Source organism: Aspergillus versicolor (genome assembly GCF_001890125.1).
Source record: "Aspergillus versicolor CBS 583.65 unplaced genomic scaffold ASPVEscaffold_2, whole genome shotgun sequence".
Lineage (NCBI taxonomy): Eukaryota > Fungi > Ascomycota > Eurotiomycetes > Eurotiales > Aspergillaceae > Aspergillus > Aspergillus versicolor.
The window spans coordinates 324,470-350,559 of NW_024467525.1; the positions used below are offsets into that span (position 1 = coordinate 324,470).

The 26,090-nt window shown below is 48.8% G+C and overlaps 12 protein-coding genes across 12 annotated transcripts; 6 read left to right on the plus strand and 6 right to left on the minus strand.

Annotated features, from left to right (window-relative positions):
* Positions 1–240: 240 nt before the first annotated feature.
* On the plus strand, positions 241–2,192 carry ASPVEDRAFT_37256 (putative MFS transporter). The gene is made up of 2 exons (XM_040811428.1): positions 241–605; positions 668–2,192. The coding sequence occupies exons 1-2, from the start codon at positions 354–356 to the stop codon at positions 2,018–2,020; spliced, it is 1,605 nt and encodes a 534-aa protein (XP_040663582.1). The 5' UTR covers positions 241–353; the 3' UTR covers positions 2,021–2,192.
* A 484-nt stretch (positions 2,193–2,676) lies between these two features.
* On the plus strand, positions 2,677–3,470 carry ASPVEDRAFT_79508 (putative GPI anchored glycoprotein; the record flags this gene model as incomplete). Its single annotated transcript, XM_040816704.1, has 3 exons — positions 2,677–2,805; positions 2,874–3,004; positions 3,068–3,470. The coding sequence occupies 3 exons, from the start codon at positions 2,677–2,679 to the stop codon at positions 3,468–3,470; spliced, it is 663 nt and encodes a 220-aa protein (XP_040663583.1).
* A 517-nt stretch (positions 3,471–3,987) lies between these two features.
* ASPVEDRAFT_125705 (uncharacterized protein) lies at positions 3,988–5,685 on the minus strand (the record flags this gene model as incomplete). Its single annotated transcript, XM_040806295.1, has 4 exons — positions 3,988–5,019; positions 5,087–5,367; positions 5,440–5,484; positions 5,544–5,685. The coding sequence occupies 4 exons, from the start codon at positions 5,683–5,685 to the stop codon at positions 3,988–3,990; spliced, it is 1,500 nt and encodes a 499-aa protein (XP_040663584.1).
* A 466-nt stretch (positions 5,686–6,151) lies between these two features.
* Positions 6,152–7,531, plus strand: ASPVEDRAFT_37258 (uncharacterized protein). Its single transcript, XM_040811429.1, has one exon. The coding sequence runs from the start codon at positions 6,574–6,576 to the stop codon at positions 7,264–7,266; it is 693 nt and encodes a 230-aa protein (XP_040663585.1). The 5' UTR covers positions 6,152–6,573; the 3' UTR covers positions 7,267–7,531.
* On the minus strand, positions 7,346–8,489 carry ASPVEDRAFT_430467 (uncharacterized protein). The gene is made up of 4 exons (XM_040812743.1): positions 8,255–8,489; positions 8,024–8,182; positions 7,873–7,965; positions 7,346–7,790 (listed from the first exon to the last, which is right to left on the minus strand). Exons 2-4 carry the CDS (start codon positions 8,130–8,132, stop codon positions 7,426–7,428), a joined length of 567 nt encoding a protein of 188 aa, XP_040663586.1. The 5' UTR covers positions 8,133–8,182; positions 8,255–8,489; the 3' UTR covers positions 7,346–7,425.
* A 1,088-nt stretch (positions 8,490–9,577) lies between these two features.
* ASPVEDRAFT_429696 (uncharacterized protein) lies at positions 9,578–10,882 on the plus strand. Its single transcript, XM_040812718.1, has 6 exons — positions 9,578–9,714; positions 9,851–10,294; positions 10,357–10,382; positions 10,438–10,532; positions 10,593–10,650; positions 10,714–10,882. Exons 2-6 carry the CDS (start codon positions 9,863–9,865, stop codon positions 10,784–10,786), a joined length of 684 nt encoding a protein of 227 aa, XP_040663587.1. The 5' UTR covers positions 9,578–9,714; positions 9,851–9,862; the 3' UTR covers positions 10,787–10,882.
* ASPVEDRAFT_430256 (uncharacterized protein) lies at positions 10,717–11,443 on the minus strand. The gene has a single exon (XM_040812737.1). It carries the CDS (start codon positions 11,353–11,355, stop codon positions 10,978–10,980), a length of 378 nt encoding a protein of 125 aa, XP_040663588.1. The 5' UTR covers positions 11,356–11,443; the 3' UTR covers positions 10,717–10,977.
* ASPVEDRAFT_37262 (sn-1,2-diacylglycerol cholinephosphotransferase) lies at positions 11,089–13,316 on the minus strand. The gene is made up of 6 exons (XM_040811430.1): positions 13,055–13,316; positions 12,877–12,980; positions 12,695–12,820; positions 12,596–12,639; positions 12,465–12,542; positions 11,089–12,416 (listed from the first exon to the last, which is right to left on the minus strand). The coding sequence occupies exons 1-6, from the start codon at positions 13,080–13,082 to the stop codon at positions 11,531–11,533; spliced, it is 1,266 nt and encodes a 421-aa protein (XP_040663589.1). The 5' UTR covers positions 13,083–13,316; the 3' UTR covers positions 11,089–11,530.
* Positions 13,317–13,453: 137 nt separating this feature from the next.
* ASPVEDRAFT_37263 (class I SAM-dependent methyltransferase) lies at positions 13,454–14,603 on the minus strand. The gene has a single exon (XM_040811431.1). The coding sequence runs from the start codon at positions 14,368–14,370 to the stop codon at positions 13,606–13,608; it is 765 nt and encodes a 254-aa protein (XP_040663590.1). The 5' UTR covers positions 14,371–14,603; the 3' UTR covers positions 13,454–13,605.
* A 171-nt stretch (positions 14,604–14,774) lies between these two features.
* ASPVEDRAFT_37265 (transcription initiation factor TFIID subunit TAF2) lies at positions 14,775–19,344 on the plus strand. The gene is made up of 4 exons (XM_040811432.1): positions 14,775–17,452; positions 17,500–17,868; positions 17,927–18,718; positions 18,784–19,344. Exons 1-4 carry the CDS (start codon positions 15,128–15,130, stop codon positions 19,102–19,104), a joined length of 3,807 nt encoding a protein of 1,268 aa, XP_040663591.1. The 5' UTR covers positions 14,775–15,127; the 3' UTR covers positions 19,105–19,344.
* Positions 19,315–20,286, minus strand: ASPVEDRAFT_184989 (putative small nuclear ribonucleoprotein SmG; the record flags this gene model as incomplete). The annotated part of the gene is made up of 5 exons (XM_040808935.1): positions 19,315–19,711; positions 19,782–19,814; positions 19,912–19,986; positions 20,119–20,190; positions 20,257–20,286. 5 exons carry the CDS (start codon positions 20,284–20,286, stop codon positions 19,685–19,687), a joined length of 237 nt encoding a protein of 78 aa, XP_040663592.1. The 3' UTR covers positions 19,315–19,684.
* Positions 20,287–20,489: 203 nt separating this feature from the next.
* On the plus strand, positions 20,490–24,194 carry ASPVEDRAFT_24756 (uncharacterized protein; the record flags this gene model as incomplete). Its single annotated transcript, XM_040809691.1, has 9 exons — positions 20,490–20,568; positions 20,638–21,759; positions 21,803–21,870; positions 21,947–22,065; positions 22,135–22,295; positions 22,341–22,699; positions 22,755–23,033; positions 23,101–23,854; positions 24,064–24,194. 9 exons carry the CDS (start codon positions 20,490–20,492, stop codon positions 24,192–24,194), a joined length of 3,072 nt encoding a protein of 1,023 aa, XP_040663593.1.
* Positions 24,195–26,090: the final 1,896 nt, after the last annotated feature.

Genomic DNA, 26,090 nt, shown 5'->3' on the forward strand with positions numbered 1-26,090 from the left:
GCGGGGCCGTCGGCTGTGATACTCGACGGCGGAGTAGATATCACTTCTCCTTCAACCTTCACCGGGGCATTCACTCTGCCTCCTTTCCCGTATCATACAGCAAGTGAAGTCGTCCTTTCGCGAGTTCTCTCCCTTTGCATTGGACCTCCTCCACACGTTCCCTCCGTCGCCGATCTGCGGACTCCACGTGGTCACATGATTCATCGACAACAAATAGCTCTCACGCTGTATATTTCCCCGCGGCCAGAAAAGCCCTGAGGTATGAGTTCGTGAGTCTCGAGGCGATTCTTCCGTGAAAATACGGCATTGCATATCTCTTATTTCCATGCCCAGGGGCGGAATATAACCACACCATGACGTCTCAACGATCCATGTTTACTGCCAGCCGCACTCAGGCGTTCACATATCTACTCGGCGTCTGCCCCTTCTCAATTGCATTTCTGGTTTTCATCAATTCTTCTATCTCCTTCGTTGTCACCGACCTAATAGGTATCCACGATGGGGAAGGAGATGCAGTTGGGACTCTCGGGTTTGCCGATGAGCTGCTTGCTCTGGCAGCTTGTCCAATGTGGGGTGTACTCTCAGACCGTATTGGTGTCCGCCAGGTGAGCGCTCGGGTCACCCAAAATTAACGGTCATTTCAAAGGTTAATACGGGACAACTATAGGTTTGCACCACTGGCTATATCATTGTTGCTATCGCATTGGTCTTGTTTGTCCAAGCTAGCAATGTTTACCCTCAGCTTCTTCTCGGTAGACTGCTATTCAGTATAGGAGGCGCGGCCGTTTCAACGATGGTTACGGCCGTCTTACCAGTGGTTACCGGGGGAGGACCGAACCCTCGAATCGAGGGTGATCAGTTAGAACCAAACACTGACGCTCCCTCATCAAGACTAGCCGGTTTTGTTGGGATGTGTACGGGATGTGGTGCTCTAATTTCCCTCGTCATCCTCCTCCCACTACCGGCTCACTTTCAAGAAATGGGGCTCTCACCAGCGAAGGCTATCCAGTATACTTATTATACAGCGGCTGTTATAGCTGTTTTGGTCAGTTTCTGTTGTTCTATTGGGTTAAGAAACCTCCCTGGAGAAAACGGCAAGTCATGGACCGCGCTCTGGACGGGTCTACGGTCCAATGCTCAAACAGCCGAGCCTACCAGGCACTCTTCTCGCACAACATACAAGGTGCGATTTCCGTACCTGCACCAACTAAGTTCTGCAATTTCGTTGGGATTCCGAAATCGCGATATCTTCATCGGTTACCTCGGAGGGTTCGTAGCTCGGGCCTCTTCCGTCGGCATATCACTATTTATCCCCTTATTTGTGAACAATTATTATCGCAGATCTGGCCTCTGTGATGAACAGCCTACTGAGCGGGCCAACCCTGGGGACATCAAGCGGTCATGTCCGAAGGCCTATGTACTCGCCTCAATCCTGACCGGCGTTTCTCAGCTTATAGCGCTAATCGCGGCACCAGCCTTCGGGTATCTGTCGGAAAAGTCGCGACGATACCACCTACCACTTTTCATTGCTTGTCTGGCTGGAGTCGTGGGATATTCCGTGCTTGCGGTACTGCCTAGCCCCGAGTTCAAGGGCGAAAAAGGCGGTCCCGAAATCTTTGTAGTAATGGCATTGGTTGGTGTTAGCCAAATCGGCGCCATCGTGTGTAGTTTGTCAGTGTTGAGCAACGGTATCCTGAGCATGACATGTTCAGCCGAGGCAACACTAGACGCAGGCAACAGTCAGACTCCGAGCACGGTCCCAGAGTCCGACGAGCAACAGCCTTTGCTGGAAACACCTGTTCATCGAAATCAGCAGCCCTCGGATCTGAAAGGCTCAATTTCCGGAGTATATTCTCTGTTTGGAGGAGCCGGGATCTTATTACTCACCAAACTCGGGGGGCTGTTGTTTGACGTTTTAGACTCAAGCGCTCCCTTCTACATCATGGCCGGCTTTAACGGAGTTCTGGTGCTTGCCGGTGTTCTTAGCGGTCTAGCCATCCACTTCAAAGTGAGCCAGTAGCGCGCTATGGAAAAGTCCACTGTTTGGCCCCAATCTTCAACTGTGGGACTCGGACGAACTGCGCAGACCCTGATGAAATGCCATCTTCTCTTGTTTGCGTGGCAATTCAGCGAAGGATATTGGTTTACGAGAGTGGCGAATTCCATTATCGCCAGGAAATCAATCAAGATAGAGCCTCTTCTTCCGTCGCTTCGGTGTTGAGGCTTCTTTTGGCATCCGCCGCCGGCGCCCCCCAAAGTCCCAAGTCAGGAGTTTAGCAAAATCGACGGCGCACGAATAATCTTACTGCCCACCTAACTTTCAGCCAGACCCTGAATGTCCTAGTCACTTCTGCAGGCCCCAATCCCAGCCATGAAGGACTTGTCCAGCCAATCGATAGATCGGTCTTTTTTTAGCGCCGTGGTCATATCCCATCGCTTATATAGTACTCTCATTTCCCTCGCGCAAGGAACCCCCTTTTGTCGTTCAAAATAAACCCTTGTGTGCACTTATTCACTCTTTTGCCTCCGTTGCTCTTTAATTTTCGACTGAGTCCTGCAGACTCATATACATTCGTTATTTGAGCATCCAATCCACAACGTTCGCTTTACCACTTTGATTGGTAGTTGGCACTGACCGTTGTTCGTGATTTCAACTGATCGTCATAACTGATCAACATGCGCCCGCAAATCATCGGATCTCTCGCGCTTCTCGGCAGGGTCTCGCTCGCGGCGGCCAATGATGTTGTCTCTCTCATGCTTCCAATGGTAGACCAGCAAGACCTCGTTGCTGAAGTTATCGGCAGTGTACGTTTTCCTTATTCTGACATTTTTAACGCACCTGGTGTTTATTCTGTACCTAACGCCGTCTCTAGGATGGCCCAATGACCACATACGTGATCGGTTGTCCTGAGGGCGCTGATTCTAACGACTGTGGTCTAGGAGATGGTCTGACCGTTACCGCAGGGCATTCTACGTTCATCTACGAATACTCCTTCGATGACTAGTAAGAATCTGCCCCGTTGTTCTCTGTGTTTCAATCAAATCTAACTCTGGGTCACCGCCTCAGCTGGCTTAGAGAAAGCTGCAAGTACCGCGGCACAACCTGGGTCTCCTGCGAGGTGACAAACACCCAGTCGGATTTCTCCTCCGCAATGGCTATCACTACCTCCGTTGATGTGCCCTATGTTGCAGTCACCGTCACCTCAACCGCAACCGATGCAGAACGAACCGCTACCGCGACTGCGACTAGCACTTCTGCTGAGCCCAAATCCGAGTCTTCCTCAAGCACCCCGTCTGAGTCCGCTTCTACGACCGCTCAGCCCTCTGGATCTGCTTCGCCTACCACCGACTCCAGTGCCGATGCCGAGGAAACATCCTCCGACAATGCCGCCATGGCCCAAGTCACTGGCTCCGCGACGCAGTGGCTCGTTAGCGGTGCTGGTATGGCACTTGCTCTTGCGCTAGCTTAAGCTCAGTGATGTTTACTTTCGACTTGTTTCTATAACAACTACCTCCACTTCCGATAAGCCCTGCGGGTGAACATTCGTACGTACTGCCTTGCATCTGGGTGGTAAGTGTCAATATTACGCCGTACTATCTATGCATACACGTATATAGGAAACATGAAGTAATAATATTTAATGACTTTAAGAATTGGTTCTCCAATAGCCATTCTCTATTTAGAATCCTCTCCAACTAGTAGGAACTTGGCACTGCTAAGATCCAGCCATTATGCCTCCTGTTTTGAACATCTAGACACGGAAAGGACCAGATGATGCAGAACAACATCATGACAGACAATTAGAAGACTTCAGGTAATTTGTGGCTATATACGGGACCTAATTCATCTTCCGGTTCCATTCCTTGCTAGTTCTAGGTATCATCGCAAGATAGGAAATAAAAAAAAAATGGTCGATCATCTAATCGTAATAAGTTAAGCCTAGCTCCACCTCCAGTCTGAGATTTATTATTCAGTCTGGCGTCAGTTCATTGCTTCATCCCAGTAGCCCGTAGAATATTCCCGATTGCACCGTGGCCCCTCTTTCCACCTCGTTCCTCAAGTTTAGGTCGAGGGTCGTCGTTTAATCGGCGCACTTCGAGGCCAGCACGTATTACGTTGGACCGTAGGAGTCGGATATGGGCTTCTTTGACGTAGGTATCGAGACTATCAAGGACTGCTTCCTGCACTTCTGTGCGCTTATCGCCTTGGCTAGAGACGAGGACGCGCCTTTCTAAATCGATACGTGCATCCAGTGTACCGTCTTGAATCAGACCTATCAATTCCTGGACGAATGCAGAGTTTGATTCTGTTTGGCTGGACTGGTCTGCGGGAGTTCCGAGGACGAAGACCTTCGCCATCGATTCGAGAGATACACAGCTAAAGGGGACAAGGTATTGTTGAATGGACTTTGTGCGGATCCGGGTGTATAAGGTTTGAACGTGGCGCTGGAGGTGGACATCAAGCAGGTAATCGGCGCGGTATGCCTCGAGAATTTCGAGACACGGTCTGAACTTAGAGTTGCAGAAGAACGAAACGGCGCGGCGAATGTGAGGTTCTAGCTCTAGGAAATTGCGGAAGGAACTGTTGTCCAGAACGCGGCGCTGAAGTTCATTTCGATCCATGGACGCCAGGGCACAGAGACCACCATAGACAGCAACATCATTAGATGACAGGACCTCATTGTACGAGTCTCCTAGGCTGGGATCTGTCGATATGAAGCTGTTTGCTGCTTCTATATATGACCCAGAATGTAATTGCGATAGGCCCATGGCAGTTGATATCTTTGGTTGGTGCTTGGCTTGCTCTTCCTGCTTGGCTCCCAGGCCCCGGAGCCGGTGCACGTTAGACTGTACACTCAACCAGTCTCCGCGCTCGATTGCCACACTAATAACCTTGAAAAGCATCGATGCAACGTGACTCGATGTCGTACAGAAGTCCCTCATGCGGGAGTATGCCTTGAATGCAGACGTCAAGTCACCAGCCTGATGATAATGCTGTCCAAGATCTTCGTTTCCCATCTAATGCAAACCAATATTAGAAACCAAACAAACAATTGTGACCCCAATTCTGATCAATATCACATACCCGAATACTCTCTTTGATCAAGTTATTCTTATATCCCCTGAGCTCATGCTCTAATCGGTCCGTTTCGACTTTGACGACTTTCTGTGACCGTTCCGCCCACTCTTTATCAATAGTAGCTTCGGCCTCATTCGGTGCAACACCCGCTAATGCCTGAACTGCGCGCAGGTATCGAGAAACATCTTTGCCGGATTTTGCTTCTGCAATGGCAGCTTTAAGGGCTTCGACAGCGAGGTATGATGAGCAGGTTCCGATAAGATATAGACGGTTGAATCTAGTTCGGCCTGAAATAGTGGAATATCCGTCAGCGCCGTGCTTATATTTAAAAATCAGTGGCGAAGAAGCTTTAGACTCACCAGTATAGTTCGCGATGTATGACTCCAGTTCGAATTTAGGAGGATCTATTAACTGTCAGCAAATTTACTGGCCTTTGCGGCTTATGCCCGGACGCTAGATGTACCGTCTACCCTCACAAGAGGGACTCCAGATGAAGATACGATTCCATTTGAAGACTCCGGATCTGCTCCCACTGCACCGGGTGTCTGTGCAGTATATTGACCTACCAGGCCACCGTCACCAGCGTCTGCCTGAATAGGTTCCATCTTGTATTTATGTGGGTTTCTCGGCCGTGAGGTTGAGGCGAGACGATGTCGTCAAGTGCGGTAACGGGGGGAGCTGTTTTCCAAGGGTAACGTGGAATGGAAGAGCTCTAAGGTATCCCACGACCCTCAACAGACAGCAACGGGAGCTCTCCAATCGATACCGAAGTCACTCCAAATCGGCTGAAAGCTTGGAGGTCGAGGTAGCGTGGATGTGCCAACGTTTCGCAGCAACTCCCCTCACATACAAATTCACTCCTTTCAATGCAGTCTGCTAGCTTAGAGTATCGAAGTTGTTGCCAAAGAAAGTGAGGGGTAAATGATATCTGTTGCTTCCTCAAGGCTCTCAGCGGAGGATGACATGCGGCGTGGACCCTCACCGCCTTCTCCGCCGCCTCCGCATTTCTTTCCCGTCCTCAAGTCGATCATTGTAGATTCCACATTCTTGTGCTATTGTCATGCTATCCTTGAACCCTTGACTTGAAGGCATATCCAGAATAACCCCATTTGTTTCCGTTTTGATTTTTGTTATGGCTCGTCTTTGGTGTTTATTAACACCTTGCCTTTGTTCCCCTATCATTCATCCAAGCAGCCCTAATATTTTCAATACCAAACAGCAATCAACTCACAAACAGTATCTCAACTAACGCCTTTGTACCTCAGACACAATGCATATCTGGCCTCAAAGAAAAATCAAAAGGAACAAGTGACTCGAAACCCGGTTGTGCACAACTTCATGTATATAAGCATGCACATCTATATTCTAAGCATCAAACAAACTGCGTCGGAAAGACTATTCAATCTTCCTGGTTTCTTTCTATCCTCCAGCTGACTATTTTCAACATCGGATTATAACCTTGAGCTTATTGAAATTTCAAAGCAAGGGTGATCATGGACGGAAATGCATTTATAAAGTATGATACACTAGATGTGCAGGATGCCAATGATGATGTTGCAAACATTTGCCTCTCATTGCGCAAAGTGGCAAAAGACACCGAATATCGTGTTGCTGTCAGCTATCTATCTGACACACTTCCAAGTCAGCGCGTGAAGAAATGCTGTACAAGTGTTTACATCGTCATGCCAGAGACCGAGCAACAAGAGACGAAGGCGGCATTAGAGGAAATGTTCAGTGAGGAACTTAAGCTCCAGGGTTTCCACGCGGCATCGAAATTGGAGATAAGCCCCGGTTACTATATGCTGGATAAGGACACCGAATGGAGGATCCTTTTTTCAGGTGCAGACGTCGGTGGACACGATGAGCGCTCTCGAGGATACAATATCCAGTCGGTGGCCGCAGTATGCAGAGATATACCCTTTTGGCTCGTGAGGGAGGGGAAAGTGCAAAAGGACTCACGCACGGCAATGATATGGCTAACCCACGACACCCAAGGCATAGATGAAACTAAACTTGCAAGGATATGGGAGCCTAGCGAATTCTGGGAGGCCTTTCCGAAGGGAAGATCCCCCTTAGAGTCTATCGATCCAGTCATTTCGACCCCTGGGGACCGAGAAAACGATTCTGAGTATTTCGATGCGGAAGAAGAAAAGGATCCTGAATACTTCGATGCGAAGGAATTCTAGTCACCCATCTGTAGCCAGCTAGTGCATTTTAGTTTTGCGAGAAAATGAGAAGAAAACGATTATGATCGTTGAGACCCAAGTACATTCATAAAATAGAACAAGACAAGATTTCAAATGCTACTTATCAACGCTCGCTAGCCACTTGAATATGCAAAATAATTAGAGAAGAAACGCAAAGCCGGCAAAGAACCCCCCAAGGACGATGGAGAGGCCATACACCGGTTTAAGATCAATAATCGGCTTGATGGCGCCTCCTTCATCGTTAGCTTCCCCGGTAAACGGCGGCAAGGTAGACGTGGTAGATGCAGCTGTGGTTGAGGTTTTGTTCGGGGGTCTAGGGTGTTGAGCTCCGCAAGGGTTGGAGGAGCGACACTTATCCTGACAGCTCGAGTCATTCTGAGGACAGTCGTTGACACATCGAGTGTTCTGTTCAGTGCAGAGGAAGTAGGGGATCGTTTCTGTGTATTCGGAGGCGTTTGGCGATTGACCATTGCTGCAGATACAGCTATACTTGAGGGTGTCCTGTTTTCAGAACGAGGGACAGTCAGAACAGAAAGGCCAATACTCGCAGCTCGCAACTAGGCTTTGGGGCTCAACGTACATCATCACACTCATTTGAATCTGGAGTTTCACCTGTGACACCTGTGACCTGATCGCAAATGATGAGGCAAGATTCGGTCTGGGTGAGACACCAATGTTCTATTGAGGTAGGTTTGTTAGATCAATGTCAACTAGTGCTCTCATATGGGTGCATTACGTTTTGTGGGAGTGCTAATGTCTTGCGAGTCTACTGTCGATGTATCGTTCTGGGAATGCGCAACGCCGGCCACGGAGGCAATTGCGATGAGGGAGTGCAACAGGACCATTTTGAATTATAAGAGTAGCGACTGAGAGGTGATCGAAAGGGTCCAATGCTCTATCTGAAAAGGAAGAGAGTGTTAGCTTTATAATGCGAGCCCCGGCGTGAAACCAGTATTAGGGGATGTACCGTTCGAAACAGCGATGTGACTCGAGAGAAACTGAACCAGTGAAGGGTCGAGTTTCTACCTTAGTTAATTGAAGGAGAACCCCAAGTGATGGAAGACTGAACGAATGAAGTCTGAGGTAAACAGTGAGAAGCCAGGCCGCGGATACAAGAGGTGTCGAGGAGAGTGAATAAGAAGGGGATATTTGAGCAGGAGACCCTGGATAAGTACTATTGCCTGTCCCACCCCGTATTACTCGCGGATTGAGCTTGCGTGGCGACGCTATCAGTCCTTTAGCTTTGGCCGGTAGTAGTGGCTTTTTTTTTTTTTTTTTTTTTTAGATCCATCCCCAGCGCCGCGGAGTGAGCTGATTATTTTCCTGCCATCTTGCTGCAAAATACAGTCCATCGCCTCCGGATCTCCGCAGGTTTTATTGTGAGACTTGGTTTGGTCGCTTTAGGGGTCGAGCGGGATGTCTGGCAAAAGAAAACATCCCATCTCATATGTAGATGTCGATCCGGGGACAGCTAGCCGGAGCTCCGTTTCATCCAGATAAAGGGTGCTCTCTCCTGCCTCCGTCCCTCACGGAATCCACAACGCAATTCGAGGGTAGCAAAAATATAGTGCGTGAGACACGGCGCAGTCCTCCATGCTTTGTGCGACAATTCGCTATTATCTGTGAGACAAGCAGCGCTGACGCCCGGTTCCAAAGCGACATCCATCCCGCCAATCCCTCATCTACTTCCCTCTCGTCAATCCTCAAACTGAGACGGATGTCTGGGTATTGATTGGGCCGCTCGCTTCCCAGTCGTTGAATGTCCGGGTCATGTCCTGACGAAGCTCCACCGAACGCTCACATGGTGTCAAAATGTTTTGGAAGGTGGCAGCAATAATGTAACATGGAAATTGATTGCCTCTGCTTGTCGAGACAGATTGGGATTAGGGGTCTGGCATGTCTGACTCGGGCGGTCTCTGATTGGCCAGTGCAGCGCTTGGCTTTTTCTAGCGCGAACCTCGGCCTTTTCCTTTGGAGCTCTCCCCATTCAGCTTCGCTCTGGAACTTTGGCTATCTTCTTATCTCGCCTCGTGATTTGACTCGGTGGCGGCAGCTTCTCGCGGCCGACCACGAATTCTCCAATTTTCTATCAACCCATTTCCATTCCTGCTACTTGTTGCTGAGGACAAGGCATTGGTGAGGGCCATCCAGCATTCCTGTTCCGGATTGGCGCCTTGGCAACTGCACCAGCACTCCCGTGATTCTTCACTCCCGCTTTCTTGTCCAGTTCGCTTCAATATCCAGTTTATGCTTGGGTGGCCTCAATCCACTTCTTTTCGTCGCTCATGCCATGTCGACCTCTCCATTTTGAACTCCCAGAGTTATCATAGTCTTCCTCACTGCCTTCCTAAATCATCCCTACTCTTGAGCCCCAATTGAAAGGGTAGTCGTCCAGTCGGGTGTGCCAACCAGTCTCAAAGGTAATCCGTAAGTTACTCTGCCCTTGCGCTGGCGTCCCCCGCCACCTACCCCTCCTCCCATACTGAATTAAGCTGAACTATTTTTATCTTCGTCGCTGTAGGCACCGTTTCTCCTCTCTTGCCCGCCTCCTGAAGTCTTTAAGACATATAAATGGATGGAGCCAGCGAATGAGGAGACAGGCCGGGTACCGAGGCCGCAACCGCTCCCTGCTTCCCCTCCTCGTCCTTCTTCGGTTGTTCCCAGCGCCTCCGATCGTGATACAGAACCCTTCGCTTCTCACTCTGCCGACGTCGGTGCTAGCCCTAGTCCAGCCTCCCAGTCTCCTCGCCGTTCATCCAAAGAACGCCCGGTCTCGGGCATAGTTCCTCCCTACTGGGCCCACCACCGAAATGCATCTCGTGCATCCCAAATATCCATTGATGGCGGCCCGGCGATAACGCTTGAGGACCATACTGAAGATCCAAACTCCGAAACCAGCCGTGGACTGTGGGCTAAAAGCGTTACTATCGATGATCATGTTGTCGTCCGGGGAATGACCGGTATCGGCGCATATGTGGTATGGAATTGCAAAATTCGGACACTTGAGGTGTGATTCCACCGTTATATTCCTTCTTGTTGGGGCGTATAAGGAAGCTTACTAGGATGTAGGGTGGTATAATACCAGTTCGCATGAGGTATTCTTGAGAAAGGCTTTCCCTTGTCAAGCATGTACTCACCCATATTCTGCAGATACTCCGAGTTTGACGATTTACGACTTCAGCTAGTGGCTTCTTTTCCTCATGCGAAGAATGCCCTCCCTTCACTTCCCCCGAAAAGTGTTGTTTGTATGTCCTCAGCCAGTCAACAACCCGTTCTTGCGGATTCTCCCTAACAACCAGCCACAGTCAAATTTCGACCATCTTTCCTCGAATCCCGCAGAGTCGGTCTCGAGTATTTCCTGAAGTAAGAACCGCCCCAATTAGCCGGTTGCCTCCCACATCCGGAACTAACAGAAATCTTCCAAAGCTGTGTTCTCCTAAACCCCGAGTTCTCAAGCTCCCCAATCGTCAAGGACTTTCTCTTTGGACGAATGTGTTAGAACTTGCATCAACACCGTACTAACCCCCCACACAATCCGAGTATCATCTAATAAATTAAGTAAGATGTATACGAGCACTCTTTGTCGTAAAATACCTTTAGAATCTAAAGGGCCCCTATAGTTAAATATTTAATCGAAGTGGAACCAACCCTTTTGGGAAAGATATATTTATACCACTACTTTCTGAAGTTTCACTCCTTGTGACTACGGTCGAGGGCAACTCGTTCAACATCGGTTAAGCGCATAATAAGCGCTTTAGTGAAAGGTAGCGTAGCTCCCAAGATCGACGATACGCGTATCAGGTGAATGGGAAAAGAATATATATCTCTATCGACGTTATTATCCATTAAAAGCTTATTTAATAAGCTATCTATAATTATCCTATGGGGAAAAGCACTGGAAAAGAAGGGAACCCAATACGTTGTTCCAAGTTTTCTCTGTTCATCCCATGTCACATAATCTGTCGGTGTATGCCCCATCAATAAAGTCGTAAGATCATAGCGCGTCTGCGCGTGTTGTTGGCATGTCCAGGAGGGGGGGGAATTGTACAGCAGAAGCAGGTCATGCATGTTATGTATGTATGTGTGTATGTATGTGTGTATGTATGTGTTGTAAGTATGTACGTCGTAACACGTCGAGAGGGAGGGATAAATCCATCTGTCATATCATTCTGCAGGGCGAAGCCTGCACAGATGGGTTGGGTGTTATAGACGGCTCCCGTTCTCGAGGACTTTCGCGTTCGTATTAGTGGCTTTTGATGGTTCCCCTGTCGGAATTATCTGTTGCGAGGCCGCGAAATGGGGGTTCCCTCTCGGATGATCGGTCTCGACGGATTGTTAGACAATTGATGCCAAGGAATGTTGTTATGCGGTTAATGATCAGCACTGCCCAGTACATGTAAGCGACAAATGCGAATAGAAAATACACCCGCAGGTAAAAAAGTTCGAAAGAGGCGCTAATTGCAGGGAGGCCCAGGAACGGAAGATTGGCGAGTATAGCACCGCCGATAAGAGGAGTCTGGAATACTGTCCAGTGGGGGAATGGCTGTCTCAATAAGTGTGCAAGGATAATTTTTGTGGTCATCCGTCCAAAGACAAAAGACATCGTGCAGCAGAACAACACTAGTCGGTTGCCGGACAGAATAGACGAATATGGGGAGAAAAGCCAGGCGATGTTGCATCCGGTAAAGACAGCCATCGGAATCCATTCCTTGAAGATGGGAGCAACGGGGAGATTCTGGCTTCTGCGAGCAGAGATGACATTGTAAACACAGCCGGGCAGGTGGCCTAGGAAGAACGATCCGACGAGGATCGGAACCCATAGATCCTTCACAGAATTGTTGCCGAAGAGACTCGGGAAGTTCAGAAATTCAACGATGGGTTGTGACCAAATCTGTGGTCCGTACCAGCCAGACGCGATCATGATCCCTATTCCAATCAAAAGACCTTCGGTGGGGCCGTTGAAGTATCCAAGATAGAGCGTATGGGTGTGAAAGGTCTCCCAGGTAGAGAAGTACATGGCAAGGCAGGGCACAATTGCAGTCCAAGCGCCGAGTTCGGAGGATCCTAGGCCCATTGCCGCAGTTTCGAGGAGACTAGCAAGCGTGCAGTTGAGGGAGTCAATTCCGTGACTGGGAGAAATTAGCATATTTCTTTCCATTCTCGGCCGTTTCACTTGCTCGAAAAGCTCTCCTAATCCGCTGGAGGTCCCAGTTCTACGCGCTTGTTTCCCGTCAACGTTATCAAGCGTCGAGTACCTTGTAAAGTCGTTAGATAAGTGAAGATGGTAGCAGTGACGTAAATGCCTTACATCCACATTCCTAATGCGAAACTGTAATACAACCAAGACGGGCCCTACAAAGACCGATCAGTACAAGGCTGATACACCGCGAATGAATGAGTGCCTTACCGGTCCAATGAGGTCAGGCATATATATCTCTATAAGCATAACGTTGCCCACGATGAACAGGAACCCCAAGAGGGTGACCATGTTCGGCGCCATCCAAAGCGGGAGTAGCTCGACAAAAGCATTCCACTATCACCCCACCATTCCAATTAGACATGAACCAACGGGGAGCAAGGGCGAAATACGTAATGTCTGAGGATATAATTCGAGATGTACGATTTATCCACGCTCGAGTACTTGTAGCTCTTGAGGGGTAGCAGGACATCGTCGGAGAGTGAGTCTTGGATCTCTGGGAAATGCGCACAACTGATTAGCTGGCTGTAAAACAAGAATGCGTGCTCGGTCTTGCGCGACAAGACTCACCACGGATCCTCCGAAAAATCCTAATCATTTTGTGAGAGCGGCGCGATCCGATGAATATTTGGGAGGATAGAATAGGAGGCCGGTGACTAGTTCATCACACACGCGAAGGCAAGATAGGAGGAAAAGCAGATAAAAAGGGGACCAGCCAATGTCTTGTCGCGCCGACACGAATATCGGGTGTTCTTCGCAGAGAAAAAAGGAAGATGGTCGACCGGCGAGGATCAGTAGGGGAAAAGCGAGTCCAGGTAAGATCCACTTTTTTAGAGGTGGAATGCGAGTTAAATGGAGCGCCGACCGCGAGCACGAAGTCAAGCTCGGTACCTGGGGATCACGTGCGTCGCGTCCCACCGATCCGCTTCCGCTTCGGGATTCTTTCCATGTGTTATAGTTGCTCCAGGTCTCGATCCTCGATGTTTTCATGAGGCTCTGGAGGTTGAGAGTTCGGACATGTTTGCTTTTTCTGCGAATCATGGTCCATGGCACCTTATAATTCTTAGTTTTGATCCAGGATTTGATAACTTGTATCAGGTTCATTGCTTCTCTGCTTCTGGCTATATATCTTGCTGCTTCCTCCCCAGAATCCACACGAACAATACTCTTTTCTCCCCCCCATCACTGCCCTCCTCAGCATCTTGAACCACCTCCCTTATAATCACTTCCATGCCAATCTCGGCGAAAATACCACACGTTTTCTCTTCCCCCCAGCTACTCCAAAACATAACTCCGCCGTCAGCCCCACAACCCAACCAAGTATGATCAAACGCCGATTCCTGCTCCTCCACTGCGAAGTTCCCAAGGAAATACCCACCAGGCTTGAGCCAGGTATGGATTCTTTTCAACAATACTTTCTGCTCTTCCCTGGGTAGGTGAATGAGCGCGTACATTCCCAGTACTGCGTCAAGACTTCTCTCTGTGAAGGATAGATCCATCATATCCCCTTCCTTCAGTTCGACATTTTTAAATGAACTTAGCACCTCCGATGCGAGATGAAGTTGCTGCTGCGATATATCATTTCCAATAACCTTGAACCTGGGAGCCGAGCTACTAGTATTTGCACTGTTGGTGGGACTCTGACTAGATGCGAGGAGAGAGGTGATAGGGTTTCCAGAACCGCAGCCTAGTTCCAACACCGATTGTGGGGTGGGCGCATTGGAGTTAAGGTGTTTGAGAAGTAAGTTGAGGTATTTGATTCGAGTTGTATGATGTGTCCTTGTCCAGTCCGAGTAGGTATTCGAGATAGTGTTGTACGCCTTTTTAATGCCCTCTTTGAGTGGGGAGAGAGGGACTGTAGTTGAACTTGCAGGCTGAGAAGTCATTGTGAGATTTGGGACAGTACACCTGGACGGCAGAAAAGAAATCAAGGTCTACCGAGTGTCTCGTATACTGCAACTCAATATCTAATATGGATATACTCCGCGCTTATATGCGGGGACTCAGTCGGGCTAGTGGGCGGCCTGAGGCTGTTTGCCGTTCACAGCAGCAAGACAACTAGTGAGGCTGACCGGTGTATGAGAATATTTATTTAGCTACAGTGCACTGCATAACCCTGGACAAGCCCAAGAAAGTTAGCTGAGAGGCCTGTAGTCTGTGATTTAATATTTAGTTGTAAACCTCTAATCTGTGATCAGCCTTCAGCCTTCTTTTTTGGTGAACGCCACGTGACTCCAAAAGAGCTCCGCAGCTTCGGATGCTTGTGAACCCTTTTGAGACGCGTGATGAGAAGAAAGTCATCAAAGGGTGAGGGAATCGCTTGGCGCCTGAGACTCGGGAACAAAAATATCTGTGCATCGGGGCTATTGCTTTATTTTAAAGTCTGCGCCTTTCCATTTATTGTTCATGTTGTGTTATCGCTCGTTAAACACATAATCACTCGACCTCGCAGCTTCTTTCATCCACTGAACTTCCTGCTACCAACGCCTTCGCCCCGGATACCGTTTGATCCGAATAGATAGCGGTCGCAATATCGCTTAGTTTGATTTCGGATCCTTGTACAACTGCTCCTTGAGCTTGGACATGACGGTGGATGGTCAGCCTGGCCCTCGCGGCGCAGTACACGATTGAGTAGCTTGCGCAATGCCGGGGGTCGTTGATACTCCCGCCGGCCCAAGCTGGCCAGGCCTGGGGTATACGGTTGCCCACCAGAAGGTTGAACTGGAGGTAGATTTCGCAAACCGGAGTCTCAAAGGCAAAACGGAGATCATCATTCACCCTCATTACAAGGACCTGCGCACTATTCGACTGAATTTCCGACAGGGGGAATTGAAGCGTCTAAATGTCAGCGGAAAGGTTCCTACCGTCAAATACACCGACCCCTACGAGTCCCTCCAACTCTACGGACCCCATTATCACCAACGCCTCTCGTCGAAAATAGATGGCCTCCTCAAACCCCGACCCGAACCCGAACTCCTATTGACCCTCCCCAAAAGCGTCCGCATTGAAGAACTCGATCCATTTTCTACGGAGGCTCAAGATCAGATGGCACTGCGTGCTCCCGGAATAGCTGATGATACGGAAGGTCCTTTAAGCTCGAAGACTGCGGATACGTCCCTTCCGCGATTTACAGCGCTTACGGTGAATATCGAATTTATCGTCGAGAACATACGGGATGGGTTGCAATTTGTTGGTGTAGAGAGTGGTGACAAGCGCTATCCGCACGTTTATACGACAAACTCTCTTGATTATGGGACTGGATGCCCGCTTTTCCCTTGTGTCGATGACCCTTCCTCGCGTTGCACTTGGGAAATATCTATCAAATGCGCGGCCACGCTAGGCGATATTTTCGACCGCAAATCGAGGGATCAAACAAGTGGTGGGTCTGGAGCTCGTCCAAAATCAACCACGAACCACGATCGATTCATGGCACCTGACGATGAGGCCATGGATATGTCAGTGGTCTGTTCCGGGGATTTAACAGATGACATTATTGATTCAAGAGATCCCAGCAAGAAAACGGTCTCATTTGCTTCTTACTCCCCTCTTTCTGCCCGGCAAATCGGATTTGCTGTTGGTCCATTTGAGTATGTCAACCTTGCCGATTTCCGTGAAAGCGACCAAGATGAACAACTTGGTCAGAATGCCATCCCACTGCATGCATTTTGCCTACCAGGAAGGGGTGATGAAGTTCGCAACACCTGTTTTCCGATGGCAAAGGCCATCGATTATTTCTCATTGACCTATGGATCATACCCGTTTGCGAGCTACAAGATGTGCTTTGTCGATGACGTACCGGAAGATACGTTACCAACGTCTTGCTTTTCAATATGTAGCAGCCATCTTCTGTTCCCGGAGGAGATAATTGACCCCATGTACGACTCCACTCGTTCAATCACCCATGCGCTTGCCGTCCAGTGGATTGGTGTCAATATTGTGCCAAAGGAGGCAGTTGATACTTGGGTAACAGTTGGCGTTGCTTGGTATATGACGGACACCTTCATGCGAAAACTCTGCGGGAATAACGAATACCGTTTTCGACTAAAGCAAATGTCGGATCGGGTCTGTGATCTGGACTACGAGCGTCCGTCTGTCCACGACATGGGAAATATCCTCAGCATAGATCCATCAGAGGCTGACTTCATCGCGCTCAAAGCGCCGCTGGTTCTGTTTATTCTGGACCGGCGCCTCACCAAAGCCAGCGGAAAGGCAACAATGTCCCGAATTATCTCTCGCCTTTTCTTAAACGCTCGCATGGGAGAAATACCCAATGGGGCCGTTACATCATCCTATTTTCAGAAGACTTGCGAACGACTCGGACACGCAAAGTTGGACACATTTTTCAATCAGTGGATTTATGGTGCCGGGTGTCCTCGGTTCCAAGCAACTCAAAGATTCAATAAGAAGAAATTGGTGGTGGAAATGATGATCAAACAAGTCCAGTCTGATCAACCAAGTACTCGTGACTTGGAAAAAGATGCCTTCATGCGCGACGTCAAAGAAGAAATTCGGAATGTGTATGCTGGCACAATACAGCCCGTTTTTACTGGGTCCATGACGATCAGAATTCACGAAGCTGACGGTACCCCTTACGAACACATCGTCGAGATCAAGGAAGGCGTCACGAAGTTCGATATACCGTATAACACGAAATATAAAAGACTTAAAAGGAACAAGCGACAAAAAGAGCGCGCCGCGGCCGTGATAGGTACGGACGGAAATGCAGAGGTGCAGGAGGATATCCTGCTCTACTGCCTTGGAGACGTATTGCAGACTGAGGAAGAAATGCAACAATGGCGACTCGCAGATTGGAGTAAAGAGGATGAAGAAAGAATGGGCCAGGAATCTTACGAATGGATTCGCATGGATGCAGATTTCGAATGGGTTTGCAAGCTATCACTGGTTATGCCTGGATACATGTATCTTTCACAACTCCAGCAAGACCGTGATGTGGTAGCTCAGTTAGAGGTTTGTCGCTGCGACCTTCCGTGTTTTTCTTACTTATCCTTTGATAGTCTCTCCAGTATATGGCCGTCCAAAAGGAGCATCCTTTGATATCAACCATCTTCCTTCGAACATTAATGGATCGAAGGTACTTTCACGGGATCCGTGTGGCTGCGGCACGGGCTTTAGTAAAGCATGCCAAGGAGGAGATAAATTGGCTGGGACTTTATCACCTTGAGAAAGCCTTTCAGGAAATGTTCTGTCTACCGGACTCCCCTATGACCAGATCAAACGACTTCTCAGACAGGGCCGCGTACGTTCTCCAACTAGTCATCCCGGAGGCGATTTCTAGAGTGCGAGACGCCAGCGGCAAGACCCCAATGAGAGTTAAGCGATTTCTTTATGACAAGCTGAAGTTCAACGACAACTCAAACAATGAGGTAAGCAGACATATTTGCTGTAAAACTTAATAAGATTGCGCTCACGGAAAAAAAAAAGTACTCGGATAACTTTTACGTCGCGACGTTGATGAGGTCTCTATGCCATGCCATGCTCGGGAGAGCTGAAACCCGCACCGAAGAACTCAATGACTTCGATATGGAAGCCGTTCTAGAAGCCCAAGCTGAAGAACAACTCGAAAAAGATGCTGTGGCAGAGATTGATCGTTATAGAAGAATGGACGAGTGGTCGAGCTCATTCCAAAACCTGTACTCTCGTGCAGCTCTACATTGCCAGATGCAGCTCATGCAGGCTAAAATAGCGGATGCCGATGTTATGCAGTTCCTCCCTTATACACGGGTGGGCACTTATGATCTCCTCCGCCTAGACGCCTTCGAATGTCTCATCGAACTCGATATATTCAAAAGTCCCGAGCTACTTCGATGGTTTGTCTTCACTCTGTCCAATGATCACTCGGTATGGCTCAGGTGGCGGCTTCACGGCTTGTTCGGAAAAGCACTCGCGCCCGTAGCATTTGGACGCAGCGTTGTCAAAGAGCCATCGACAGCTGCTGATGGTTTAATTATTGAGCAAGAATCCTCAACGGAACTTCGACAGGCGGACCTCGCCCGAAGACAAACTGTCACCGGGGCTTTGGCTGCCCTTAAGGCGGAGGTCTCTGGCGATCAAGTGCTCAAGGAGTGCCTCTGGGCCGCATGCAGCTCCCCAACAATCGGTGTATTGGAGCTTTCCGAGCTCACAGATCTATGCAGAGTCATATACGACCCCATAACGTCAAAGAAGGTTGCCCTAAAATACCCCAGGTACTGGGGCGTCAAGCACCTCGGAAAGGTAAACCCTAGCACAGCTCTACTACGTCCAAAAAAAAAAAAAAGCTAATAAATCCATGTTTACAGGGCCGCCTTCATTTCTTCCGCACGAACAAGGCCCGGACATCCCTCCACCCCTCCAAATACTCAACTACATCCACGAAACGCAAAAGAGAAGACGCACCAGCCGCCCCTATTCGAGTCACGTTCAAGCAGCCAAAACCCAACCCCGGCACTCCATCCTCAAACACACCGGGTCCAAGTTCCTCACAATCAAAACCCAAGCTCCACATCCCGAATTTCGCAGCGGCCCCAACACAAGCAGCACAAGCGTCACAAACTCCAGCAACCCCGTCTACGCCTGGCGGTGGGCTCAAGCTGAAATTGAAAATCGGATCCAAACAATAATAATAGAATCCTTTAATGAGTATACCTGTATTGTACCGTTATCTTCTTTTATTTTTATCTCTTTCTCTCTATATTTTGGCGGTGTGGGTTGGGTGTTTGGATCGCGTTTAGCCATATGAGATTTGGGGCGTGAGGTTGGGATGGATCTTAGCTGGACAACTAGAATATAGTCCTATACAGGCTCCAAGAAGCTTTACTTGCGGTTTTAATCTGTAGTGTGGCTGCTTTAAATCTTCCCTATGCCCCGGATCTATTCAATGCAGTTGACTCTCTGCATATCATCCTTAACTACTCCGATGTGCTAGTATATGTAGTTGGCAGGTATTAATTCAAAGGAGCACGTAGCCACTGGTCTACTCAGGATAGACATATGTAGGTATTATTCAAATTTCTTTTCCTTTCCCTCTCATAAGCATAATAAAATCTCAAAAAAGATACCCTCGGATAGCTCCACGCGAGCGGTCCAACCCGTGAACTCCTTGATATTTGAAGTAACCCACATACATGCATGTATGGTATAAAGAAAAAACGTAGACGTCCGGACGTCTCCACCCTCCACACGCAACCTATAATAGTCTGTCTATTTCTCGCTTATCCGCTCCAAAGCCTAGAGTGAAAAAGCAGACGTTAGCAATCTGATTGAATGGGAAATTTGAATTGGTGGAAATAGAACTAACCTCAAGCATGACAACTGAGTTGCCGCGAATGACCTACAAATAAGGCGTACAAGTGGTTAGTTTCACAGCATCCATCTAACATCCAAAGAGGGGACCGGCTGAGAGGCCTTGGATGGCGCGTGCAACTTACAATCATGCCAATAGCAACCTTTTCTCCACCCGGCTTCTCTTCAAAAGCTTCGTCAAGGACGATATTCATAAACACCTAGTATGGCACATGCGGCGTTAGTCCTATCTATCCCGGCAACGGAGTCATGTAACTTCTGTCGCACGCTCGAAAAACTGAAACACGAAGGTAAAAGAAATAACAGATGGACTTGGGTCCATTTGGACGTACATCGTAGCCGCGTAAAACGCCAATGACTTTGCGGTTTCCGTTAAGTTCGCAGAACACCCGCTTCTCCATATACTGTGGGCCATGTAGGTTAGCGCTGTTATTCGGGCCATCGGCGAGTAGATAAATATCGAGACACACCTTCTTTAACTCGGGCTGGGCTTGAGGCATTTTGGCGACTTGGTCTTGGTTCAATTTCCTGCCTTGGTGTAGAGGTGGTCGCGATGCGGAACTTTTGATATCGGCGGGTGCGAGCTTCTCGGAAAAACAATGTTCCCGATAGCTCAAAAATCCCGGTTGACGCACTCGCCAGAGCAATACTCCTTCCCAGATACGTTGTTTGAAGACTTGAGAAGGAACAACGGATTTTCGATATGAGCTCTGGCTTTGCTAATCGAAGGAAGCCGCGCAAGGTCGGCGGAGCCGACGAGGACAACGACGAAGGAGAGCAAGGTAAGCCCCCGCATCAATCAATCAATCAAACTGTATCTGGTAACCCGTGGACTGATTGCGATATTATAGACTCTGGACCAATTGTGAAAAGACCGGTAAACTCAAAAACGAAGCAAAAATCCAAATCACGCCTTTCATTTGGAGCCGGAGAGACTTCAATGACGGAGGATGGTGAGGATGAAAGCGAGGTTATTGTCCCCAAGAAACATGGCTTGGGTAGGCGCGTGCTTGAAAAGAACGCATTTCAAAGATCGATGACTCCGTCGGGGTCGAATAATCAGCTTCCGCTACGAGTCGGGCCCGATCAAGATCGACCAAGTTACAATGAGGACTACCTGAATGAACTTCGAAACCAAACGGCTTCAACCCCGAAACCTCCAGCCGACGATACGAATGACAATGAGGTGGATGTGGCGGCAAAATTTGGTGAAGTCATGAAAGTGACTGCTCCCTCGGCGATCCCTACCGAGGCCGAAATCAGGGAGAAGAAAGCTCGACGGGCAAGACTAGCAAAGGAACACGACAGTCATAGTCTCACGGAAAAGGACTATATTTCGCTCGAGGAGAACGCAGAGGATGAATGGGAAGTGGCAGATAGGGAAGATCACAAGGATACGAGGCTGGAGCGAGATGATGAAGACTTTGCGGAAGGGTTCGACGAGTACGTTGAGGATGGGCGCATATCCCTAGGGAAAAAGGCAGAACGCGAACAAAAGAAGAAGCAGCGTGAAGCAATGCGCGAGCTTATTGAGGATGCTGAGGCACTTTCGGATGAGGAAGATTCGGACCTGGAGGAGAAAGCAGCTTATGAAGCAGCACAAACTAGAGCTGCAGTGGGTTATGGCAAATACCCCGTGGATCGACCAAAGACACCCCCAAAGATGACATCGCTCCCACGTCTCTCAACATGCCTAGACCGATTGCGGATGAATCTTGCCGTTCTGGAGAAATCTAGGTCACAAATGATCAACCGCATGGAGGAGCTGAGGAAGGAGAAGGCCGATATATCTGTTAGAGAAGTCGAGATCCAGGCTTTGATAAAAGAGACTGGAGATCACTATGAAAAGCTCAAACAGGAAGCTGGTGTCACACCGGGATCCGAGGTTACCACTCCCGCAACTACTGATCTCGAGAGCTCACGAGGATTAGAAAATATTGGGTCGTCCATGATATCCAAGCCAAACTCGGAAAGTGAATCCTGAGTCGATTCGAAGCGTATGCGCCTGCTTTACAGGAGGCCTCAATTTAGCAGGTGCTACCCACCCCCGGGTCAACCCCATCATCACCGTGTGCGACATCAAAGTGAGCGCTAGGGAACCTCTGTTCTTTGACTCTACCAATTTGAACTTTCAAAAGTGCACTAGCAAAAGTGCACTAGCCTCACCGAAGACAACTCACACTATTTCGTGGAGGCTCCTGCCCGATGAATCGAACGCCCTTTTTCTCTTTGGGTCGCGGGCCACTATCCCAGCCTGAACCTGCAGGTGAACCTACTCGGTGAGTCTTGCCAACATGACATATTCTAAGTTCTGTATAATAGTAACTCGTCATGGGAAGGCCACGTAGGGGTTTAGCTCTGATTGAGACACCTATTGATGAGAAGGATGGGGTTCCTCCACACCTCTATCGCCATTCGGACGCCACTCCAATCGAGCTATTCTTCGATTTGTTTTTTGTTGCGAACCTAGCTACCTTCACAGCTACACATGAAATCAACAATGTAGAAGGTGTGTAAACTTTCGCGGACTATGTGCCCGAGATCTAATTTGCAGTATTAGCTTTAGGAGCCTATATCGGATTCCTCGGAGTGATTTGGTTCAGCTGGCTCCAAGTAACAATGTTTGATATCCGCTTTGCACGGGATTCGCTTTTCGAACGACTCTGCAAGGGAATACAACTAGCGGCTATGGTCGGATTTGCTTCCGCAGGCACACGGTTCACCACGCATGTTCAAGACGAGAATGTTTGGGCCTTCCAATCATTGAGCCTTATTCTCGCCGGAAGTAGATTCCTACTGTCTCTACAATACACCATTAGTACCTTGTTCATCCGCAGGCGGATGAGAAGCGCTGCCAAAGGACTATGCGTTATAGCTGCAACCCTATGCATTTCGAGTGCGGTCCACTTGGGAGTAAGCTAATATTCAGTTGGATAAGGAGGTACACCACCGGCTAACTGTTTGGAAGATGTATTTTGCCTTCGGCGACGACTCAGCTCATCCCTACATATGGACTGTTTGGTTCGTCCTGTTTTGGGTTGAAATGTGGATAATAATCGCCACCTCCTGTATTACTCCGGGCATCGGATTTCAGGATACTCACCTGAACGTCCGTATGGGACTACTTACCTTGATTATTATTGGTGAAGGTGTCATTTCTGTAACAAGACTTGTCAACAAGACAGTGCAGCCGGGCGGCTGGACCAAATGGTCGTTTGTGCATATTCTAGGTGTTACTACCAACGTCGTAAGGCCCCACTGACCATCCATAGTACAATTCCTTATGCTGGAATTAGCTAACACTGGCATTTTAGTATTTTATTTGGCAAGAGTATTTTGATCTTACTCCGAGACGGGCCATGGGTACATTTGCGCAGCAAATCTGGGCCCAGCTGCATTTTCCGTTTCACGTGGTTCTCATCCTCCTCCTGGAGGGGTCGCAGATTCTCGCCTTGACTTTGGATATCACTTTGAAGCTGCAGTATCTTACGGAGACGATCCTGTCCGCATGTGAAGAGCCACGACCGGAACCACGAGTTGCTATTAGGCTACTTCGGCAGACAATAGAGGATATGGAGATTCAGTACAGCCGAGGCGCAACTGGGGAACAGAAGGCAATTTACGACATATTGAACGACCTTCCAAACCATCCAATCTGTCCCGAAAATGGGACAATTGGATTTAGACTCATTAGCAACATGTACAATGATCTGGTTGGGAACGTAACCTCCGCCCTTTTTTCTAGTATGAGGATTGTGCCGCCACGTACTGCACATGTTAGCACAATGAGTAGCCCCCAACTTCTAAGAATGTACGTTGAACTGTTGGGATTTGTGTATGTGTACTTTTTTCTTGTCGCGTCACTTGCAATGTTTCTTTTTGCGGCCTTTGGACTCCTGGCTCGACGTCATGATAAACCGCTGGCTCTGGGAATCGGGGTGGCAGTTCGTGTCATCTCCGGTGTTTTCCTGGGGTGCCTCACCATCTTTGCTAAGCATTTTGAGCTTGCCTATTCGTTCATGAAATCACCAACTATACTGTACGCATTTACATTTGTATTATTTGGAGGTAAGTCCCTTCTGCCGGCTTGCAACTGTGGTATATCTTTCTCATCAGGACGCAGTGCTTTTGGTTGACCGACTTTTGGATCATTTTGCTAGCCACCAGGGAAGCAAGAATCCGACGGGACGCAGGAAAGCGAGGTAAACGCGATATGTATGCTTACCACTTTTCCCTGTACATTGTTCGATTTCGCTTTCACTGGGTCGGATTTTCAGTGCCTCTCCCGAGTGACAGTTATGTTTGTTTATGGTTATTGATCCTGCTTGGTGAATGGATGAATCACTTTTTATTTACCAATGAGCTCGAGGGGGTCGCCGGCAAGCATGTTCCTTACGGTGAGGGCTAAGCTTGGTAGATACGTCAAAGATGCCTTGGAGACCAAGGCTGTGTGCTGCATGTCCGTGCATACTCCGACGGAAATGTACCTACAACTCTCTTGGCCATCCCCAGCGGAACGGCAGCGGAGCAAACCCGGGAAAACAACCCTCCAAAGGTAATAATAGAACATGAAGCAGTTGTTTCGGGGGTTGAGAACTAGAGGAGCGTGCACCGTAGCCGGTGGCTTAAGACACCTGCCAACGGACGACGGCAAGCCAGATGGAAGTGTCAAACGGAACCGGGAAAGGAAGACCAAAGGAGCGCGGGTCCACACGAGGAGAAAGCACTGTATGAAGTCCATTAATAGATATGAGCATACACAAATCGGAAGATTAGAATGAATATAGGTTTTTCTACAATTGCTTCCAAACCTGCGGCGTGGGAGCTGTCGAAAAGTAGCACGCAAGGAAACAACAGATAGGTTATTGCGGTTGGCCTCTAAACGCGCAGCCCTAACCAAGAAAAACCCACGCACGCAAGCACATTCGCTCAACAAAAGAACGTCGTGTAACTGGGTTGGGAGGAAGCCAAAAATCAGAGCTGACAGCGGCACTAGCCTAGCCTGCATTCCCACAACTCTGGAATTGGGCGTGGGGCGAGATCAGGTTGATCGGATTGAGAGCAATGCGTTGGTGGTTGCACTGCGAATATGCTGGAAGCCATCCAGGAAAAGATGATGCGGGGGAAAAGAGCACGAACTATTACGCTTTTTTTTCTGTTTTTTCTGTTTTTTCGTTTTTCGTTTTTCGTTTTCGTTTTCTTATTCTTTTTTCTTTTTTTTTTTTTTTTGCCTCTTGTGCCCAAGCTGGGGTTTCTTTCGTCCATTCAGACGCCACAATTGCGATTGCGATTGCACCGCGCAGGAAAGTATCCGTCCACCCAATGTAGGCTTGGCCTACGCGTATCTACTTCTGCAGAACACTTCTTCATAACCTGCAGTCAACAAACATGATCTAGAGACAAAAGTGGAGTCCACATTGAGCTTATCATTTGGAAATCCACAGAAACCATTGAAGTTGGTTTGCATGACTTGCTTTTTATTTCCTGAGGCCATGATCCAATTGGGACCATGTATTGGGTGTAGAAATGAATCACCTGGGTAAAATTTGGCATGATACGATAGAAAGAAGGCTTCGCCTTGGGTTGAGACTTCGGTTAACCAAGAACGTGTGGTTTGCGTACGCGGAAGCGTATTAATACTGGCCCCTGATATAGGCCATCCAGAGCACAGAGATGAAGAACGAATCCCCAATGATACCTTAGACAAAGAGGGCTGGTTGATTTCCGCCTGGGTGTTGAGGTAAGCCTACTGGCGCAGCTCGTCGGGACGGGAGAGCGACGCCTGGATCCAACGGTGGGAAAATCCCCCGATCAAACGTTCGCAGATCTCTTGGGCCCCAATGATACCATATGATTGGGGATGGTGCCGTACGCAGCGGAGCTATGCCCCCCCCCCATGTTGTTGACTGTTGGTCTTGGGTCAGATCATCAGATGCATGAAACAACAAAGCTCTATGTAGCCAGCCGCCTGCGGGCACTGCCGTGAAACCTGAAATCTCTGGCACCCCGTCCAGGCTATCCCTTTCTGGTGAGGTTCTTGAAGTCATTATTTTATGATCTGCATCTTTTTCGCTTTCTTTCAGCCGGAGCGGCCGTTTCCACAGTTGCCACTTGAGCCAACGATCCAGCCACATACGGACGAGAAGGCCTCTGCTTGACAGGAAGTTGAGACTTGTCACTGTCTGTCCATTGCCAAGTATTGATCGTGGAGAAGTAACAGAGAAGAATCCGGAGCCTCCCCCTTTTTTCCTCTCCGAAGATGATGTCCTTTCAGGCAGTACCCATGTTGAATCCCGGCAGATCA

What these genes read in the sequence shown, in the direction of transcription:
- ASPVEDRAFT_37256 (XM_040811428.1), top strand. Translation starts at nt 354, where the DNA reads ATGACGTCTCAACGATCCATGTTTACTGCCAGCCGCACTCAGGCGTTC. An exon ending in ACCGTATTGGTGTCCGCCAG is followed by an intron (nt 606 to 667) that starts GTGAGCGCTCGG and finishes GGACAACTATAG; the next exon opens with GTTTGCACCACTGGCTATAT.
- ASPVEDRAFT_37258 (XM_040811429.1), top strand. Translation starts at nt 6,574, where the DNA reads ATGGACGGAAATGCATTTATAAAGTATGATACACTAGATGTGCAGGAT.
- ASPVEDRAFT_430467 (XM_040812743.1), bottom strand. Translation starts at nt 8,132, where the DNA reads ATGGTCCTGTTGCACTCCCTCATCGCAATTGCCTCCGTGGCCGGCGTT. An exon ending in CATTAGCACTCCCACAAAAC is followed by an intron (nt 7,966 to 8,023) that starts GTAATGCACCCA and finishes CTACCTCAATAG; the next exon opens with AACATTGGTGTCTCACCCAG. An exon ending in TCCAGATTCAAATGAGTGTG is followed by an intron (nt 7,791 to 7,872) that starts ATGATGTACGTT and finishes CGTTCTGAAAAC; the next exon opens with AGGACACCCTCAAGTATAGC.
- ASPVEDRAFT_429696 (XM_040812718.1), top strand. Translation starts at nt 9,863, where the DNA reads ATGGAGCCAGCGAATGAGGAGACAGGCCGGGTACCGAGGCCGCAACCG. An exon ending in ATAATACCAGTTCGCATGAG is followed by an intron (nt 10,383 to 10,437) that starts GTATTCTTGAGA and finishes CATATTCTGCAG; the next exon opens with ATACTCCGAGTTTGACGATT. An exon ending in TCCCCCGAAAAGTGTTGTTT is followed by an intron (nt 10,533 to 10,592) that starts GTATGTCCTCAG and finishes AACCAGCCACAG; the next exon opens with TCAAATTTCGACCATCTTTC.
- ASPVEDRAFT_430256 (XM_040812737.1), bottom strand. Translation starts at nt 11,355, where the DNA reads ATGCATGACCTGCTTCTGCTGTACAATTCCCCCCCCTCCTGGACATGC.
- ASPVEDRAFT_37262 (XM_040811430.1), bottom strand. Translation starts at nt 13,082, where the DNA reads ATGATTAGGATTTTTCGGAGGATCCGTG. An exon ending in GATTTTTCGGAGGATCCGTG is followed by an intron (nt 12,981 to 13,054) that starts GTGAGTCTTGTC and finishes CGCATTTCCCAG; the next exon opens with AGATCCAAGACTCACTCTCC. An exon ending in GGATTAGGAGAGCTTTTCGA is followed by an intron (nt 12,417 to 12,464) that starts GCAAGTGAAACG and finishes AATTTCTCCCAG; the next exon opens with TCACGGAATTGACTCCCTCA.
- ASPVEDRAFT_37263 (XM_040811431.1), bottom strand. Translation starts at nt 14,370, where the DNA reads ATGACTTCTCAGCCTGCAAGTTCAACTACAGTCCCTCTCTCCCCACTC.
- ASPVEDRAFT_37265 (XM_040811432.1), top strand. Translation starts at nt 15,128, where the DNA reads ATGCCGGGGGTCGTTGATACTCCCGCCGGCCCAAGCTGGCCAGGCCTG. An exon ending in ATGTGGTAGCTCAGTTAGAG is followed by an intron (nt 17,453 to 17,499) that starts GTTTGTCGCTGC and finishes ATCCTTTGATAG; the next exon opens with TCTCTCCAGTATATGGCCGT. An exon ending in GCGTCAAGCACCTCGGAAAG is followed by an intron (nt 18,719 to 18,783) that starts GTAAACCCTAGC and finishes CCATGTTTACAG; the next exon opens with GGCCGCCTTCATTTCTTCCG.